The following is a 20,719-nucleotide window of genomic DNA, read 5'->3' on the forward strand; positions in this document are numbered from 1 at the left end:
CTAGAGTGTTGTGTCAGGAGTCAACCAGATAAGCAGGCCCTGCTTGGGATTCTCCCCAGAAGGTCAACAGTCCCATGCTGTTTGTAACAAAGTTCCTGCCCAGAGTTATCTCTCGGACTTCTTCCTACCGTCCACTTGCCCCGCTGTCAAGTTTCCTTAAAACTTGTTTTGACAACCAATGCCCAGTTGCTCCTCTGCTATTAGCAACCCATCTCCCTGTCCCCCAAATCTCCATTGGTCTATTTTATGTCTCTAATAAACATTGACCGAGAACTAAGATTTTATAGTTGACCTCGGCTGGGCGTTGGATTCTTGGTGTCTACACATGTGTTTCTAGGGAAGAGACGTGATCTCCATAGGCAAGCTGGACCCAGATGCACTCGGTTAACTTTGTACTTGTGGGGTGACCTAGTCAATACCTGATGTAGTATCTCTGGTGTGTATTGATTTTCTTTCTTTCTTTTCTTTTTTTAGCTTTAATTTGTCACAATGATGGGCAGCAGAATGTTTCTGAAGCACATCAGAGTAAGGAGGGTCTGGTATGAGGGAAGCAAGTCATGAGATTTCAAAGTATAATGGTTACCGTGGAAACGGTGGGATAGCTGTAAGAAACGTTTCAGTGGAAGGTAGACAGATGGGCTGGGCGACTTACTAGATACAGGAAAGAAATAATATCTGACAGCTGAAGGAGCAAAAATCAATCTGATCTTTCTTTGGTTTCCCAATAATGCCTAGCATTTTGTTCAAAGGTTTTATTTATTTATTTGACAGTGCACATGAGCAGAAGCAGGGGTGGTGGGGAAGAGGGCGGGGTGGGCAGCAAAGGGAGAGGGAGAAGCAGGCTCCCGCTGATCAGGACCCTGACATCATGACCTGAGCCACCCAGGCACCCCACGCCTAGAGTTTTTAATAAAAAAGATTATTCAGTGATGCCTGCAAAGATTTAGACCAGGTCTACTAGGAAAATGGTGATCCCGTCGACAGAGAAAGACGAAAGTTTGGCGATTTCTCAAGCCTCACTCTGCTTACCCTCTTGCTTTCCTACTGTGAGATTCCAGGATTAAATCCTGGCCAGCAAGAATAGTCCGTGTGTGACATAAACAATGGGGTTACTGGCTTCAGAGTTTTCTCCTTGGTAGAGAGGACAGGTGCAGAATGCTGTCTGCTGCTGAGCCCTTGCCCTGTCCCTTCTTGGGGGCTCTCGTCTTGGCGTCATCCTGGCCTCATGACTGGATTTGAAGTCGGCCACTTCTATGACAAGAAAAGGCCCTAAGGTCACACTCAGATGGCGAGATTTGAATTCTTCAGATTCCTCAGTTCATGCATTTATCATCATCATCTTTTTTTTTAACTTAATAAACATATACACAGTGCCTCCTGTTTGCTAGAAACTGTTCTAAGTGTTTATAAATAGCAATGTTAACTCATTTAACCCACACAGCAACTTCATATGAAATAGGAACTATTATGAATCCCATTTTGAAGATGGGAAAGCCAAGTTCCAGAGAAGTGAGTGATTTGTCCAAGAGCACGTAGCTAGAAGAGTCACACCCAGGCTGATGGTTCCAGACTCCCTGCTCTCAGTTAGGGCACCGTGTCGCCAGGCCTTGTGTCTTGTTGGTTCCTTCTTTTATCCCTTCCTTCATTCCTTAATCTCCATGCTGCCTTTCCTCTCTACCCCTGTAGCACCCATTCTAACTGATTTGATATATGTCCTCCAGTTGGTGTGTTTTTGTTAAATGTATATTAATGTTCTGAGCACATCCAGTTGGATATTCATAAACTGTGTTCTCTTATAATCTTTTTCTTTCTCCTCTTTCTGCTGTCAGAAACTGTTTTTCTGATACAGCTACGTGACTGGGGTATACCCACTCTCTTGCTTCTCACTGCTTCGTAGCAGTTAAGTTGAGCTATATTTTTGGTTGCTGTGATTCAAGATCAATTTTTTAAAATTATACTAACTCAAGAAGTAAATAAACTCTATTCCAGAGCTATAAATAGAAGTCTGAAGATTGGTAGTTTTTGGCCATAATTGCAGAGTTCTTGACCCACCAGGTGACTTTTAACGAGGTGTTTGACATCTTTACACTACCTTGAGGACAAAAAATTGGTTAAAAGTTGGAGCCCTCAACCCTTGGCACACTGTGATGTCTACAGATCAGATATTTTATAATTAAGCATTTATATTCATAGCTACCAGGAGTATCAATGAAAATGTGAAAGATAAGGCAGATGCCACAATTAGGATGTGACTGCAGAATCAGCCTTGTTATCTTGTTATTTTATTGTATTATAATATGTATTATGTAGTATATTATGTAACTATACTCATATAGTTAGACCTTTAACTGCCTCTGGATTCTAAAACTGAGCGAATTTCATGGTATAGTGAACATTTCATGATATAGTCACATTTAATGAGACTTAAAAGCCTTTCAATAAAACCTTTATAGTTTGATATTTGAGAAAATATATACATCCACAAAATACAAATGGATTGTATTCCAGTGGAAGAAGTAAGCGAATTGTTTGGAACTCAGGACAACATTGTCTGATAGATATCATGGTTAGATTTCCAGGGTAACTCAAAAAAAGATCATTTAATCTATAAGGATGTGGTCTATGTATACAGTGAAAAACCACAAACCTGTTTTGCAATTCAAATAAGGGAAAGTTTAGAAAGCAAACTCATATACTTAAAAAAGCTCATTATATGATCTAGGCATTTAATGCAAGCTATTTAATCCTTTAATCAGCTCTGTGAAATAGGTATTCTTCCCATTTTGTGGTTGAGAAAACCACAGCTCAGAAAGGTTAAGCACTTTGCACCGGAACACGGAGCTCATAATGGTCAGTGAGGAAGGTCCAACCCAGGCCTGTCAGAGTCCAGAGCCCTGCACGCTATCCGTCTTATGCTATTTCAATGCCATTGAAGTAGAGAATTGAACATGAGATTATTATTCATCTTAAATCCTGATGCTTGAGCAAAAAAGTAGGTTTAGCTAGAGCGGTTGAGTCGGAACATGAAGGTATCTGTGGGGTTTCTGGAAGTCGCTGCTGACTACATTCAGGGTAGGTGTCAGAGAGTCCTGTGTGTGTAGATCTCATTTCATTTCTCAGCACAATCCCTTTTCTTTCCCTTGATGTGCGATTTTGCTAGCCCTACTTTTTAGTGCTTATCAGCCTTAGTTAGGGCCGTTTGGGGGACTTGTAAATGGAACAGAGAGTGAGCTATTCCTTTAGATAATTAGACTGGAATTAAACAAAAAGAGGAGGCAGAAGAGGACTGGAGGAGAATGTGTGTACGAGGGAGGGAAATTGCTCGAAATGGAATTAACCAACAGAGAGTGAGCTATTCCTTTAGATAATTAGACTGGAATTAAACAAAAAGAGGAGGCAGAAGAGGACTAGAGGAGAATGTGTACGAGGGAGGGAAATTGCTCGAAATGGAATTAACCAAGCTATTAACAGCACAGGATGAAAGAAAAGGGAAGAGTTTGTGCTCTGCACAGTCATTTGGGGAAGAAAAATCATGGTAAGGAGGAGATATTGTAGACAAATTTCACTGGCTGCAAGAAGATCTCACTCTCCTATGAGAGATCGCTTGTTTTCTAGAGAAGCGGAGAGGTCGGTAGAAATAAAGGGGAGTCTTAGGTACCCAGCTGGCTTTCCCCCACCCCATAAATTGTATGTTTATCAGTTATAAAACTTCTATCAAGATAAGTAATCATCTATAAGATAAACTTATCTGACAAATGATTTTGAAAAATAACCATTTAACTTAATTTTGGATGAGCTACTTTATTAATGTTTCATTACTTTTAGACCTGTGTTTGACATGATAATTTGTTTTAATTGTGTGCAGTTAATTTATAGTAGGATTTAATCTTAGGGGGACTAGTTGGATGTTCGGATTTATGACATTTGTTTCGATCACTGGGATGGAGCATGTCATCTCTGTTCTAAGTGCCTGGTTCAGTGAAAACATTTAAATAGGGCCATGACTGTATTTATCATTTCATATTCTTGAATATAAAATGTGTATTTTGCCAAGTGAGAAATCCTGGTTTACTTAGAAGATGGTGGGGATAGATTTAATGTAATTTCATATTCCAAGTAAAATGCTCATGAAGATTTTGACCAAAATCTTACAGATGGATGAAGTCGGCATCACCGAGTATGTAAAAGGAGATAACCGCAAGTTTGAAATCTGGTATGCTGGCAAGGAAGAAGTTTATATTGTCCAGGTGGGTCATTGAAATACTATTCTAGAAACCACAACCTGCAAACCACAACCTGCATTAAGACACAAGAGTCTGAATTTGCAAACAAAAACAATGTTGGTCACATTATTATAATAAGTTCTCATTCCTTTCATCTAGGTCACTTAAAGAGAATTTAGTATTCTTTGTGAGGCTGTTAAGCAGTTTTCCAGTAGCACATGTTCTGTCTGACTTGAGAGGTACCTCTGGGACTTTCTAGGGCTTTGAGGTTCTACAACTACACCAGGATACTTACGGACTCTAGCTGATGGCCAAGAACATGGCAGGTGCTTCTCTGCCCCCATCAGGTTTCTAGAGTTCCTGACTGAGTGTTGTTCTGGGTTCCTCTTGTGCTCGGCATTCTAATGCGGGACACAGGGATGGGACAGTTCACATTTGAGCCTTGTCTCTAAAAAGTATGCGTAGGACTACATTCATCGCGATGAAAACAATAAAGATAAAAACAGGCTTAAAGCCCTGGCCTGATGTGCTGTAAGGTCCAACCTGTTTCAGGGAAGGGGAGAGGAATGAGAAAATTTCATCTCAATAAGTGTATCATGACTTGTGACAGGCGTCAGTGTTTTTACTTTACTTTAATTCTGTATTAGGTGAATCCATAGAAATACATTTTCTTGGCTCGATTTAGACACAAGACTTCTTGCTCTCCTACAGACTTGGAAGGTATCAGGATTGCAACAGATTTTCTTTTCAGAAACAGGAGAACTTTTTTAATTTTACCAAAATTAAACATAAAAACCTTTACAGTGTTAAAAGAACCCCCCCCAATAAAATAAATTTAAAAAAATAAAAGGACCCTCCTACAAAGAAAAAAAAAATAAAAGGACCCTCCTACAAAGAAAAAAAGTTAGATTATATTTCACTTTTTCTCTTAGCATTAATTTTTAAGGGCAGTTCCAAAATGGTTTGACTATTATCTCATCTAACAGATGGCTACTTACTTGCCTCTTAGAAGTTTTAAAAAGCAAAACAGTAGAATTTGAATATGGTGGTTTAGGATGTAGATCAGGCTTGGTATACCTAGTGATGTTTGTTTCATTATAAAGGCTTCTTCTTCAAATTTTAAAATCCTTAGGCTCCGAACGTAGACGTGAAGATGACATGGTTAAAAGAAATCAGAAATATTTTGCTGAAGCAACAGGAACTTATGACAGGTAATTTCAGAACAAGAAGAGTGACAGCTCATTGACTCAGGCTTTGTGATAACTGGTACAAGGAACGGGTTTGATAATTTACTTAAGACTATAACGAAAGGGTTTGTTAAACTAATTAGAAGAAGATCAAGATTTAGGGGGTTCTTTAAACTATTTTGGAGAATGAACTTTACACTAGAAAGTAATATAGCAAACGAACTGTGTTAAATTAATTCTAATCCCTTCTCATGAGTCAACTCTACCAAGGACCTCAAGGCATCAGTGCCTGGTAGTGTTGGCATGGTGATGGTTATAGTTATGGGCCTGAATTTCTTGATAAAATATTACATGGTTCAATCCTCTTCCATGTTTGAAATCCAGACTGGCCTTTCCTCTGGTTACTTTAAGTCTGTGAAAGTTAATGCTAACGGGAATGGTGTGTGTGTGTGTGTGTGTGTGTGTGCGTGCACACGTGCGTGTACGTGCACGCACTTGCACATGTGAAGGACATTGTTTTCCGAGGAAGAAGTGTGGCTTCTCAATGATGCTTCCATAAGCTCTGTTTTATTTCACAGTTAAAAAACGAAAGCAACATAATCCATTAACAGACCTGGATCACCTTTCTTCTCAGCGGAATGATGAGTAAGTGATTATTCTTCCAGAAATATCACTCCTGCAATCTTCTGTTTTCCGTATGTACATGAGACAGCCTCATTATCAAGTAGTTCAGACACAGACCAGCCTCCTTTTTAGCAGTAACTCATCAGATTCCTTAAATGCACCCTCTTCTCAGCTCTAACCATATATGTGGAGCCTGATAGTCCGTCATCATTATCCTGTTGTTCCCCTTGATGTTAAAAATAATATGAGAGTTTGGGCTAATTTTTAAGCATGATTACAGATGCCTTGTTCTTGGTATATCCCGGGGGGGTGGGGAGGGGCGTGTAGGGGAAAAGTGGCTGCCCTCATGGTTTTCTCTTCACAATAGTTTTGGTCAGCTTCCATCTGATTGGAGAAAGAGAGTGGTCAGGATGATGAAGGACTGGCAGTCCCTGAGGGCCCCTCTGCTCCGCTGTCCCTAGATGGAGACTGCTGGCTGGCAGCTTAGCCTCTCTTTCTGTGTGGTCAGAGAGGAGGCGTGCATCCTGGGAGGGCACAGCCATGAAGTCTTTGAGGAAGGTAGTGGGCCTACATGATAGCACTGCTGCTGGTTGACAGATGTCTTCATATTCTGCCTCTAGGAATCCTAAAAGGTGGAGTTGCCCATAGAACAAGTGCATATATGCGGAAAGAATCCCCACGCTGATTCCAAAGCCTGTGCACAGAAATTCACCACGTAGCATCTGCATGATACAGGGATCATTGAATGGTTTACTAAAAATAATTTTTTAAGATTGTTTTTTCTGAGAAGGAGAGAGGGAGGGAGAGGAAGAGAGGGAGAGAGAGTCTTAAGCAGACTCCATGCTGAGTGCAGAGCCTGACATGGGGTTCGATCTCTCGACCCTAGGATCATGACCTGAGCCCAAATCAAGTCAGATGCTTAACCAACGGAGACACCCAGGTGCCCTCCCAAAATACTCTTTAAAAAAAAAAAGTAAAATAAAGGGGTTCCTGGGCGGCTCAGTTGGCTAAGCATCCAACTCTTGACTTTGGCTCAGGTCATGATTCCAGGGTCCTGGGATTGAGTCCAGTGTCAGGCTGCCTGCTCAGCGGGGAGTCTGCTTCTCCCTCTTCTCCTGTCCCTGCCCCTAGTTTATGCGCGTGTGCGCTCTCTCTCTCTCTCTCTCTCTCTCTTTCTCAAATAAATAAATAAAATCTTTTTAAAAAAATTAAAATAAAAGATACTCTTTTTCTCGTTGTTGGATATTATCTTTTAGAGGTAGCTAAAAATCAGGATCAAAGTGTGTTGGTTCATCTGGGACTTTAGGAAAATCATTTAAAAGTCACAGTGGAAGTCTTTATCTTCCTGAGTCACAATACTCAATACTCAGTGTTAATCAGATTAAGGTTTCAGTGTCATTTATATACACCTTACTTAATTCACTGAGGTTAAAAGATCATACAGCAAGCAATAGGGATTTTTTTTTTTTTTTTTTTGGGTAGCTTTCTGACTTTCACTTCAAGAACCTCCTCTGCCCTATTCAGCCCATACAGCTCATATGACCGGTCGGACCGTTATCCTCTCCTAGTTCAGGGATGGACATGTAGACCAACCTAGCCCATGATGGCCATCACCAGAATTTTCATCAGAGCTGTCAGGAAGGAGGTCTTGTCCTTTGAATTGAGAAGTTCTATTAAGCCTCTAAGCTTAGGGTTACTAGGGCCAGTTCTCCTTCCACATGTGACTGCGGGAGACAGGGAAGCAAGGGGGGAACCCACACAGAGGTAAAGCAGTGCTGAAATATTGGATTCTTGATGACTTTGCTTAAGCACCTGGATTTGTATGTGTTCAGCATTAATCCTTAGACTTTCAGTTAAATGAACCAATAAACTTCTCCTTTTATGGTTTTTTTTTGTTTACATTTTTCCAACTGTATTGGTTATGGTTGACACTTAAAATTTGTATATATTTAAAGAGTAAAATTTGATTTGCTATACATATGCATTGTGAATTGTTAATCCCAGCCATCCTTTTGTGTGTGTGTGTGTGTGTGTGTGTGTGTGTGTGTGGTGAGACCACTTAACATCTACCTGTTAGCAAATTTCAAGTATATAATATAACACATAATAGGAATTTTAAACAATATACCTGCTGTGGGTCCAGAAGGTAGTCATTTTTTTCCTTGCATATTAGACAACTTGCTGGCTTGGATCCTAGAATTTAAGCTTTTATTGTATTGCGAACTATCATTCTACAGATTTAAATTAAGGGGGGGGATCAGCTAGGTTTGAATGATTCTCAGAGAATGTTCCTAACACACAGTATTACTGGAAAAAAAAATACCATTTTTAATGTCTTGTTATTCTTAAACAATAAAAACTCACTTATTTTTACACATTGACTATTTCAGAAGGCAACACGGATCTTTTCTGGGTGCCGAGGAGCCCGTCCCGGAACCCAGTGGTGCTCTGGCGGAGGTCCAGGAGGCGGTCCCATTGGTTCGGGCTGAAGCTAACACGGGTAAGCGTGGCTGCCCTAGGGAGGCGAGGCGCGTGCTGTGCACCTTCTTTTCCACCATTGTTAGCTCGGAAAATCTACCTCTCTCTTCCCTTTGTATAAAGAAACCAGAGCTCATCTATTTTTATGAGGCTCTTTTGTTTTCCACATGTAAGATACCCTCGTGGGCACTGCAGGTGGGGAATTGCCAATGCGGCACCTGGACCGGTAGCATGTGGGAGCTTGTAAGGAAGCTCTGGGTCTGCCCCAGACCTTCTGAGTCAGAAACTCTCACTCCCAGAGTTTCCATGTGATTCTTTCTGACGCATGCTTAAGTTGGCTGGGTTAGCGGGGGGTGGGAAATCCCCTGCTCCAGAGCATAGAGATGAATAAGACACATATACCATAGCTGTCATGAATCAAGAGGAATCATTGACAGCTGGAAAGTTTATTTTTCTTTTGCACCTTATCTCATTCAAGCTGATTTCAAACAAGGTGTTTACTTCGACTAATAGAACGCAGCCCCGGTACTGGGAGTTGCGCAGAGCTCTGGGCATACAGTCTGGCATCTCTAGAAGCCAGAAGGGTAGAAAGAGAATTCAGCAAGCAATTAAAATGAAATGTGATCAGTGTTACAACAGAGAAGTGCAAGGTGCCGTAGAGGCGCCCGACAGGGTCACCTACACAGCCCGGGGTAAACAGCGTCGACTTTCCTAGGGAAATGCTTGCCAGAACTGGTGCTCGATACTTAGATACGACGGTCCTGGGTCTAGAGGGGTTCTCTACTAGTTGAAGAGAAACAAGTAATGGCCGTCTTGTTCAACCGAAAGCCACTGTGCTCAGCTCCTCTGTGTGGTGGTCCCCTCAGCAGAGAGCCTGGCACCAGTGCCTTCATTTGACAGGTGAGGAAACCAAGTCAGAGAAACTTGCCGTGACTTTTCCAAGACAACATGAATGGTTTAGTGTGGCCAAGATGAGATTCTGTTTATCTCTGCCTGTGTTAGATTGCTTACTCTGTATGAGCTCAATATCTCGTGTGGATGAATTTCCTCTTACACATACGTGTAAGACAGAGGAGACAATTCCAAAATAATAATATAACCAGGCAGGATGTTCTAAGTGCTGTTTGAGTTGGACCCATAAAAATGCCCTAGACAATATTTGGGGAAAGGAATATTTTCTATAAGAAAAGGTAAATGCTCTGTGGAATATTTTTTAACTTATTATTTTTAATAACTGTCGCACCAACTCCACCTTGAAACCTTTCTAAAAAGTAAAAGGAGTCTCTGACATTCCAGGCCCTTTCTGAAATATCAGAAATTCTAAGATAATACAGGCTAAGCGGAGGTTTTATTATATAAAGATACTATTCTTGGACATTGAAGGTGACAGCCTTGATTATTACAGTTAGTTTCACTTCTCTGCCTGTGTTGGGCCAGCACCATTAAGTAACTGCCCCCTTCCGTGTTCTTCTTATAGGTTGGACCCAGATGTCCGCACCTGCAGAAATCTCTGAAGACCCCGAGGAATGGCCGAGCAACTATGTCTACGCTTCTTACGATGACAATGAAGAAATAAGGCCCCTAATGGTTAGTGATGACATATTCAAATAAAGAAATAAAAACTCTTGGAGCAGTATTAATTGCCACAGGAGGCAGGCATGTGCGGGCAATCTTCTGTCCGTGTCCTCGAGGTCATTAGGTAGATTTCATCGCCCAAAGATTTGAAACCTGTTTCACCACGAGCGTGCAGCAGTAAGCCCTTCTGTCCGCAAGAACTTGTTTGAGCTCTCTGTGACGCTCCGACTGAAGCCGGTGAGACAAATGGTCCGTCATTCCAGTCCCTGTACATTGACCAGTTTTATCTTTAGCTGAGCTTTCCCGCTGTGTTTTCAATCTAAGCGTAGGAGATGAAATCAGAGAACAGAGGAGAGTCAGATATACTTTAAAATAATCAGCTTAGATTCTAGATCGACAAATCTAGGGAATCAACTTTACACATATGAAACTACTTGAGGACATCTGGGGAATATATTTCCATGGGCAGCCAAAGCACGTGTTAATGATACCCACATCGGCACAGCAGAGCAAGGGAGCACCCCGTAAAACGAAAGGAGTTTGCTTTAGAGTACGAGTAACTGTTAGAAGAAATTGCGGGCAGTGTGGTTAAGATCTTGGTAGATTACTGGTAGGGGGAGTTAGAATATTTTGGATTTTCTGTATACTGACAGTTTCCTGAAGTCCGCAGCTCGGAGGGCGGGGTGCCGCACAGAGCATCAGGGACACGCTGGGTTCAGCAGTCCTGATGTCAGGGTCAGGGACTAATGGCGTGGAGAGCCGCAAGGCTGCAGAGCACTGACTCTGGAATGCTTTCTTTAAGAAAGTAACAGGGTATTCTTTCTCTTAGTGATACAGTGACCATAATACATATGTGTACGGCAGTTTCCCTCATGATTCTGTCTGAGGACGGGAGAGGCACTTGTTCGGATGGGAGCAGAAAATCAGAGGAAGCCAGTCTGGGTTTAAATGTTTTCCGCCAGGTCTCGAGTCAGCATGTTCCCTGCTCGGGTGTCAGAGACTAAAGCAAATATGCAGAAGGGGTGACTGCTGTAATCCTCGGGGATGGGGATGTACTGCTCAAAGGACGTTTAAGCCCACGTGATGTGGGTATGAGTTTTGAGGTTAACTCCTTTCCATGTGCACAGAATCGACGCCGCGTAAGTCTTTCATTTAAAAGAGTTTTAGCTGTGGTACTCTTTTTAAAAAATTCATGTATTCAATGTTGTGCTAGAAAAATCCTCATCTCAGAATACTTTTGGACTTCAGCACCTGGCGGGCTCAGCTGGGGGAGCATGGGACTCTTGAGCTCAGCGTTACAAGTTCAAGCCCCACGTTGGGTGTAGAGATGACTTAAAAATAAAATCTTGAAAATAATATTTTGGACTTAAATCATTATTTCTTCTCTCTCTACTGTTTAACAAATTACAGTCAGTGTGCCTTGGATAATTTGGCTTATTAATGAATCAAGTTTGAATTATAACTGCCAAAAGATCAAGGCTAAGTAAAGCACAACAGTATAGTTTAATGTGCTTTTATTGGACCCAGAGCTTTCATGCTAATTATTTTTACCTGTGCAAAATGATACAAATCCCAGAAATCCTTTTGAGGGCTTAGTAGTAGAGTAGGTCTTTGTTCAGGGCTGCTGCCTTTAATATGTGCCTAGATAAATTTTCCATGAGCCTAGTTTAGAAATAACAGTATTTAAAAATTATTTTCATGCTGGGCTTTTTCTGAGTTTATGCTTCTAATTCATATAAGGTAAATTAGTCATGCTCTGTTATTTTTTGTGTAATTCTCTTTTTGCAAATAAAAAGAATTCTTTAGGTGAAATGAATGCACATTGTGCTCCGTGTTTGCTCGTTCCTGCCTAAGCTGCTGTAGCTGCCACTGTTTCCGCTGACGTAAAGTGTGTATTCTTTGCGTCACAGAGCGTGAAGTTAATACAAGCTGTTTTACGGTCCAATTTGTAACATGATTTTTCAAAACAACCTTCCAGTCTCCAGGCAAATACAAAGCCCTAGCAGACTGTAGGAAGAGGGGCCCAGAAGATCTCCTGATTAGAAATGGAGATGTCATTCAATTTCTCCATGAAGACGTTGAAGGTCAATGGTAGGTGTGTTCTCAGTGCTTATGATGACCTCGGCCGGGGGCACACGGATATCTAATCAGATGTTCTGCTTTCCTTGTATCTTTGTTATACAGTCTCAAGAAGCAGAAATATGACATTTCTTATCAGTGTTTCATTTTCATTGCTTCAGCTATGCCTATATAGCTCACTGAAAGGAATGTTAACCTTTGGTGAGTGTAAAATGCTTTGAAAGAATGAAATGCTATGAGTCTGCATGCTCTTTTGTGGTTTACCTTTGGCTCAGACATTTCAGCTGATAGATCTGGCTTTGTCATGGCTACAGATCGTACAGTGTTTGGTCATTTAAGTCATTCATTAATTCATCACATTTCTAATGAATGCCCACTATGTGCCAGGAGCCATGCTTTGCTACCCTACAACATAGCCAGCCTTCTCTTTATCAATCCCAATATTGACTTTTTCGTCTTCCCATTCTATTCTCATGCATTCAACTTCACACAGCACCAATTGCAAAGATGGTTCTGCCAAATATACTGCGTAATTATAGGGAACCCAGAGCAGGAAGGAAATACTGTTTGGAAGAGGATTGAACGAAGCTTCCATAAATCTTTTGGAACTTTTACGTGAAATAGTTCTGTCTCCATTGTGTCAATCACCTTAGCTGAAATGCTATAATGACTGTGTGTACTTTGGCCCTAAAGGTGGAAGAGTACACATGGGGGGAAAAGTAATGATGGATCATTAAAGTAATAACCATTTTTGCTAGTAACCCATGTCCTTTGTAAGTTACTCAAAGGACTCAAGCACAATGTCATGTAGGTCGTTGAATACTATAGTAGCTTTGTGAAAATTTGAACTGCAATGCAATGTTTTTATTTTTGCTCACCTTATATTACCATTGTTGGCTACTAATTCATTTATTATTTAGGTTGGTGAAAAATCTGAACAGAAGAAAAGAAGGTCTGATTCCAGGGAACACTGCGCAGGTCTTAATTGGTGACTATAGGTTTCGGAATGCCAAAGTTCCAGGTATAATATGAACAGACCGTATGCTATTTGTTTAAAGGCTAAAATTTTTAAAGCTCCGCCAAGGATGCAGGTGACCTAGGGTAAGAACTTCTCTGCACTTAGAAACAGAGCTGCAGGCCTGTTATGTTTGCTAGGATTTAATTTTTTCCTTTAACGGTTTTAAATTAACAAAGAATAGATTTTTAGAACACGTTAAACTCTTCCCTACACGGTTGATAGGTATGGAAGAGATTTTCAGATACTGTGGTGTCTTGTAAGAGATCCTTCAGAACTAAATACCGATGATATGCTTTTAAGGTACCAGCCTTAATGCCTAAGAATGCTTTACCAGTGTGTTTTCACCCAGTTCTAAGAGCACGTTATTTCCTTATGGTAGCTTTCAGCTCTACACGCACATGCGTTCACACACGCGTACACACACACACACACACACACACACACACACCCGTGTCTATGTCCAAGACTTAATGTAGTATGAAGTGATGAGTGCCAACCTGATATTCCTTTCTATTAACCCAACCCTTAATACATAAAATTTCTGTATTTTATTTTTTTAAAAGATTTTATTTATTTTTTTGTCAGTGAGAGAGCACAAGCAGGGGAGTGGCAGTCAGAGCAGGCAGAGGGAGAAACAGGCTCCCCACTGAACAAGGAGACCCACGTGGGACTCGACCCCAGGATCCTGGGATCATGACCTGATCCGAAGGCAGTGGCTTAATCCACTGAGCCACCCAGGCGTCCCAAATTTCTGTATTTTAAAATAAACCAGTATTCTTATATATTCCCCCCCCTAGATACTGAGCTATCTATGAAGAGGTATCACAAAAACCCCAGACTTTTTGTGAACAAGACTGTTATCATATGCACATGTTTCCTTTGAATTCTTAGTTTTAGACTTGTATTCTGGGAGATGGTACTCTGGGTTGAAATGACTCTAATACACCAGGAGTAACTTTTTTGGTTTTGAATTTCATTTATGACAGGAAACAAAATCTACAGGGGACAGGGCTTAATATAAAATATCAGGACATATGGGAGCCCCACAAAGAGGGTCACTTCTTTTTTTTAGGTACTCTAAATCTGGATCACCTTTCAACATTTTTCTGTACCAGTTGTTGAATTATTATTATTATTATAATAATAATATTATTATTATTATTAAGTAGGCTCCATGCCCTGGAGCCTAGTGGGGGGGACTTGAACTCTTGACCCTGAGATCAAGACCTGAGCTGAGTCATGATCCTGGAGTCCCGGGATCGAGTCCCACATTATTGGGCTCCCTGCTCGGCGGAGAGTCTGCTTCTCCCTCTGACCTCTCCCCTCTCATGTTCTCTTTCATTCTCTCTCTCTCTCTCTCTCTCTCAAATAAATAAATAATTAAAAAAAAAAAGACCTGAGCTGAGATCAAAAGTCAGACACTTTACTGACTCAGCCACCCAGGTGCCCCAGTTGTTGAATTATTTAGATAATTACTGAATTGATGAATTATTTAGATAATTAGTAATCAGAAGAGTTTGAAATGCGAACTAATTGACATTTGCTTAAAACCTACAGCCAGCAACTGCAGAATACACCATTACTTTTAAGTGTGCATGGAACCTTCACCAAGATATGCTGGGTCTTTAAAATAAGTCTCAATACATTTCAGAAGAGTGCAGTCATATAAAGTCTTAAAAAGCGTTATAGTAGAAAATTGCTACCTGGGGCACCTGGCTGGCTCAGTTGGTAGAGTGTGTGACTCTTAATCTCAGGGTCGTGAGTTCAAGCCTCATGTTGGGTGCAGAGCCTACTTAAAAAGAAAAAAAAAAAAGAACAATTGATACCTGATATCTGTGGCTATCTGGATATTAAATGACACACCTTCAAAGAACACATGGGGCAAAAAGGAAAGCGTAAGAGAAATTTGAATTATTTCAAATTAGAAGTTTAAATACTTGTATCACACACTTAAAAATCAGTGTGATTCACCATATTAACATAACAGAAGGAGAAATTTTGTCATTTCGATGCACAAAAACGCTTAGCAAAACTACATACTCCTCCATGATAAAAACTCACCAGGTAAGGAATAAAGGGAATTTCCTTGATCTGATGATGCACGCTCATAAAAAACCACAACTAACATCATACTTAATGGTAGAATATTGGAAGCTATTACCCTGAGATTGGGAACAAGCCAGGGATACTCACTGTCACCATTTCCGTCATAGCCAGTGTCACACTTCAGGATAAAGAGAGAAAGCAAAGAAGAGGCAGCACTGTCGTGCTGAGCAGATCACATATATGTACAAAACTGTAAGGAATCTCTACACAAAAAGACCCTACTAGAAGTAACAAGGGAATTCTGTAAGGCTGTAGTATACAAAACCATTATACAAAATAAACTGTAATTCTATATCTTGGCCACAAAGAACTGAAAAAAACCTGTAATTTCAAAAAACAATACCATTTGAATTCGTAATATAAACTGTGAAATAAGTAGGAATACATCTACCAGTAGATGTCTAAGGGTTCTATAATGACAACCACAAACCATTGCTGAGATACATTTAACAGGACCTAATAAAGGGACAGAGAGACTCTGTTTTAAGTGTTGGCAGTCGCGGTGTTGTTAGGAAATCCATTATCCACAAATCAGCCTCTGGAGTCCATGCAGTCAAAATCTGAGTAGCCCCTTCTGGGGGGCGGGGGCAACTACATATATGTTTATTCTAAAATGTATATGGAGAGGAAAAAATCCAGAACAAAAGAATCCCAAAAATCTGGAGTACTTACATATCTGATTTCAAGATTTACTATAAGGCTACAGTAATGAATGCAGTGTGGTATGGGAATAAGTATAGAAAAATAGAGATTTCTAAAGTAGATCCACATATACATAATCAGTGAATGTTGAATCAAGGTACTGAGTCCACTGAATAGGGAAAGGAAGGTTGTTTTAACAAATGGTGCTCCAGCAACTGGGTAGCCATACAGTAAAAGAAATGAACCTTCATCACTACATCTCACTCCATATACAAAAAGTAATTTGAGTTGGCTCATAGGCCTGAACATAAAACCTAGAGTCAAAGTTTCTAAAAGCATAGGACAGTATCTTCATGACATTGAGCAGTTAATAATTTCTTTCTTGTATTATACAAGACAGAAAAAGCACTAACTCTAAAAAAAGAGTGTCAGGCAAATAGAAATGTTGCACATGTTGAGTTACGCACTTTGTCACTTTAAAAATTTATATCTGAAAAAAATAAATAAAAATAAGAATTTATATCTGTTAGGGAGCACCTGGGTGACTCAATTGGTTCAACATCACACTTGATTTCGGCTCAGGTAACGATCGAGCACCACGTTGGGTTCCTCACTGGGCGTGGAGCCTGCTTCAGATTCTCACTCTCTCCCTTTCCCCCTGCCCACTCCTTCTCTAAAAAAAAAAAAAAAAATCTATCTATTAGAATAAGATAAAATCTAAGCTAATAACACTATGAATGCTTTCAGAAGCCAAATAGTTGTAATGAATCACATTTTCCCCTGAATTTCACTGATTTCCATTTTCTGCGTTGAAAAGTTAAGTTTGAAAGTAAACATGGCCAGCTTCCTGCTAATGCTTTGTGCTTAGTTAAATCATTGATGAGAGAAGAAATACGTGAGTCATTTAAAGTATGTGTTCAAGAAGCTGTTGACATTAACGTATATAAATCGTTTTTGGTGAAGCAATTAAAAAAAACCAGCAAAGCCACGTGTGTACTTGAAAATAATGGCCTTTCTTGTGCTCAGGTCTCCAAAATTCAAAACTGAAAACACCAAGTGTATTCACCTAACTTCCATATAATATAGGAAGACTTGGTAGGTTTTCCCTAACTTGTATCATCATTTTAAATTTGAAATCATCATTTTAAAGCCAGACGTCCTCCTACTTAATTCAGGACAAAATTAATTACATTTTAGCTAACTGTAATGCAGGGCATGTAAAATTACATATTTGATTAGTTTTAATTTGAAACGATTCCATTACTGTAACCAGTGACGGCAGACGGAGTGTGTAGCGCTACATTTTGAAAAGTGTGTGGCAAAACAGCAACTTAAATCGGCTTTGGGCCCCTGCTTCTGTTTCAGGCGGTAAAGAGTTTATGTGTTAACATATATCCACGTTAGTTGGCAAAAAAAGCACATTCTTCTTCTGTAGCCATTTTTATTTTCTCCCATCAGTACTGCTTTTCAAGATCCATTTCTTTCTCGCAGTGCCATCGGGAGGGCAGAAGCGTAATGTATTGCTAGATCATCAGCATTGAAAGCAGTCATTACTCTCAGCGTGGCAGTGCTACTAGATCAAGGGACTAAGTTTCCCTTGGCCCCTGTCCTCTAGAAAGTTCTGACTTCAGATCTTTTAGAAGTATACAGTCCTTTCAAATAACATGCACTTCTGACTTCAGCTGATTGAGAAATTCATGCTTATTGATAGATTTCTGTTGAATGCTATAATATCAAGTGGTTTTGATCGAGATCTTGCCCATTACATGGCATCAAGCAAAATGGTACACTGTGGCCTACAAAATTGTGTGCCAGTTTGTGGATTAGGAGATTACAGTTGACCGCATGTGCACCTGTCAGAAGCGTTTAGGTTTCAAAATAGACATTAGGCTATCTTATTTGAAATCTGGCAAATACAGTGTAAAAGTCTCTGATACTTATGTCCTTACCGTGTCTCCTGTTCTCTAGACCACACAGCATAATTCATATAATATTTATGAATTCCAGTTGTAGGAGATGTGAATTCTGTTTCTTTTGCTTCCAGTGAAGCTGTGCCATTCATAAAATAGAGGCCTTTAAGAAATGATTTTGGAACAGAATGACAGCTTTGGTAGTCTACCAACCAAAAGCCATCACCTTTGAATTCAGATGAACCTTTCGAATCCTCCCATTCAGTGTTAGAAGCCCTAGCACCAGCAGTCTGGGTCTCCATAGTCTCTCGAGTATTAACATCATTCTTCGTTATTTTGTAGATGCTGCTCTGAGTAACACAAGGAAACTCAGTTCCCCTTGAATTAAAGGAGAATGAATAGACTTTTAAAAATAAGATTTCCTTTGGAGGTGTGAACTAGATTCTATTTCTTAAAAGCGTTACAGGCAAACAGCACAAGAGTCAGGATGATCTATGCTGCCCATGACATTCACAGAAATTCCTCAGGACTGAGGAGGACTTCGTCATTCACAGTTTGTCTCATTCTTGCGAGAACCATCTTCACACCTTCCGGTCCCCTCGGGTGCAAAGTGCAGTGTTACAGCGTTCCCTGGTGGGGTTTCTCATGGCATGCATTCAGATCCCATCTCAACACCAGAAATCAATCATTTTGAACATGTGCAGGCAAAAAGCTGTACCTGTCATTTTTGACACAACTTTTCACTAGCAAAACAAAACAAACATCAAAAGAGAGAAGAAAGATCACCAGAGATTTTAAACCCCTTTGTTGGTTGGTAGTTTATTTTATTCTTTGCTTCTGCTATGTAGGGGACTATAATGTACCAAAGGGATATATGTTCTGAAGGACCTCTTTTGCACTTTGACTGGTATTTACGGTTGTCAGAGCTGTCTTTTATGGTTCTGGAAAGATCCAAAGCCAAAAAATCCTGTAGTTAGGATGTGTTGAAGTTTACATTTTATGCATCGAAATTTAGATACACCTATCCCAGCTTTAAGTTAAATATTCATATTTGCACAAGTTCTGCGTTCTGGTGTCTTGAGTAGCTTTCGAATTTTGTAGAAAGACCTATTCTGGGAAAGGTGTTCTTCAGTTATGTTGTGCCTCTTCCTAGGGTTTTTCTTTAATGATACATGTGTACGTGTCTTTCTTTTAAACATGTGAAAAGTGTGATCACTTCTTTTAAAGCCCAGGGCCAGTTGTTGCATGCAGTGTCGAGTTTATGCTTGGAGTATTTTATATGCTGGACCAGCGAAGACAATGGTTTGAAATTGCTGCCTTTTGAATCATGGATTGTGAGTTTTCCTGTCAAGTTGGCATATTAGGTGCATGTTTTTTCATTGTTGGTTTTACAATAAACAACAACTATATTATATGTAAATTTCTCTTCTAAATAGGTTTGTGTGTCGTGTCAAGATCATGGTTTATGCCAGTGGCGTCACTGACAAAGCAATTGTACTTTATTCAAAGGTACCTGCAAATTGTAACTCTTCTAGTGTCCAATTTGCTGAATACATGGTGGGTGATTTATAACTCCCTCACGAAAATGCCCATATATTTGATAGTTCACTTAATGCTTCTACGACAGTAACAACGCCACAGTGAGATCGAAGTACATTTCTTTTGCGCGCTGATCCTGTGGTTTGAAGACAGAATTCAGAGATAAAATGGTTGATTGATGATGCCCCTCTGCACAGAACATTTTAATTTTATGGTATTAAACTAGGGATTTTAATCCTTTAAGACAAAATGAGTTCTATAGATTCAAACATACAGTTATGGTCTTTTAATGTCTTAATCACTGTACAATGAATGCTCCGTTCGTATATGTATTTGTACATGGAACTGCACTGTATTAATTTTATTGGGCTATAAATGTGTGTTACTATAAAACATAGCAGCAATTTCCCTTTACGTCTTCAAAATTTAATTACATCAAATATGTACTTACAATGTAAATGTACTTGTGTTAATTCCACATTAAAAATATTCAACCTTCAATTTCTTCACGCATTTTTTTCAGTTTAGTATCAATTATACATTGACATCTCCTTTCCTCTCACTTATTAGTGACACCCTAAAGGCACCAATAAGTATTTTGAGTTAAATATTTACCTTCAGGTTTGTCATAACGTCGTCATAAATAAAACAATGACATTGAGCTCAGTGATAGCCAGATGCAACAGAACAGAGGAGAGAAACCAGAAACGGAGTCTTACATACACGGAATGTGCTGTGTTATTGGATACAGCGTTGTATGTGGGGCAACTGGAGACTGTTTAGTAAATGACGCTAGGAGAATTGGGGAAAAAATAGATGTTAACCTTCAGCCTTGCTTCATGATTCCCTGAGAGACAAAGACAGGGAGATCTGACTAGAACCAGAGTAAAATCTTTTGTTCAAAAAGTTTCTTCACCCAGGTTTGTAGGATAGCAGCAAGTGAGGTTTCAGGGGGATAGATCGGTAGCCACGTTTATGAGTGGATATTTCTACACACTGAAAAACAATCTGCTTCCATATACTGGAGCCCAAGGAAGCCGGGAAAGCACCTCGATATCTGCGGTGGTTGGGTGCACGGTGCATTAGGGAGCTAGAACTTCGGGCTTAATACAGAGAAGGGATAAACATCTCTCAAGTTGCTTTGACTCAATCTCCCATTTGGTGAAAACTGAGTAATGTCTCAGATGCCTCAATGAGCATCTCAGTGCAGAATCAAATTATTTCTTTTGCCTGTAAATTTAGTGTGAGTCCTTTCGAGGAAGTGTTGTCAGTGAGCTAGTTAATAAGTTAATAACTATCTCCCAAGTCCTCCTTGAAGATTAAAATGTGTATTCCAGT

The 20,719-nt window shown here is 40.0% G+C and overlaps 1 protein-coding gene and 1 non-coding gene across 6 annotated transcripts in view; both read left to right on the top strand.

The window, feature by feature from the left end:
• Positions 1 to 19,876, top strand: part of LOC111158943 (MCF.2 cell line derived transforming sequence) — a 112,354-nt gene extending 92,478 nt beyond the window's left edge. For 3 of the 5 annotated variants that reach the window (XM_022521286.1, XM_022521281.1, XM_022521283.1), the window contains 9 exons: positions 4,155 to 4,247; positions 5,356 to 5,434; positions 5,989 to 6,055; positions 6,655 to 6,666; positions 8,425 to 8,534; positions 9,990 to 10,099; positions 12,066 to 12,178; positions 13,087 to 13,187; positions 18,185 to 19,876. In XM_022521286.1, the coding sequence (XP_022376994.1) occupies positions 4,155 to 4,247; positions 5,356 to 5,434; positions 5,989 to 6,055; positions 6,655 to 6,666; positions 8,425 to 8,534; positions 9,990 to 10,099; positions 12,066 to 12,178; positions 13,087 to 13,187; positions 18,185 to 18,225 (726 nt within the window). In that variant the 3' untranslated portion in view covers positions 18,226 to 19,876. The remainder of the gene's footprint in view (positions 1 to 4,154; positions 4,248 to 5,355; positions 5,435 to 5,988; positions 6,056 to 6,654; positions 6,667 to 8,424; positions 8,535 to 9,989; positions 10,100 to 12,065; positions 12,179 to 13,086; positions 13,188 to 18,184) is intronic. The other 2 variants (XM_022521282.1, XM_022521285.1) reach the window with 1 other exon arrangement.
• Positions 14,895 to 14,967, top strand: TRNAK-CUU. The gene has a single exon. It is a non-coding gene; the product is annotated as a tRNA-Lys (tRNA).
• Positions 19,877 to 20,719: the final 843 nt, after the last annotated feature.

This window comes from Enhydra lutris, unplaced genomic scaffold (genome assembly GCF_002288905.1).
Source record: "Enhydra lutris kenyoni isolate GAN:26980312 unplaced genomic scaffold, ASM228890v2 scaffoldscaffold65, whole genome shotgun sequence".
Classification (NCBI taxonomy): domain Eukaryota; kingdom Metazoa; phylum Chordata; class Mammalia; order Carnivora; family Mustelidae; genus Enhydra; species Enhydra lutris.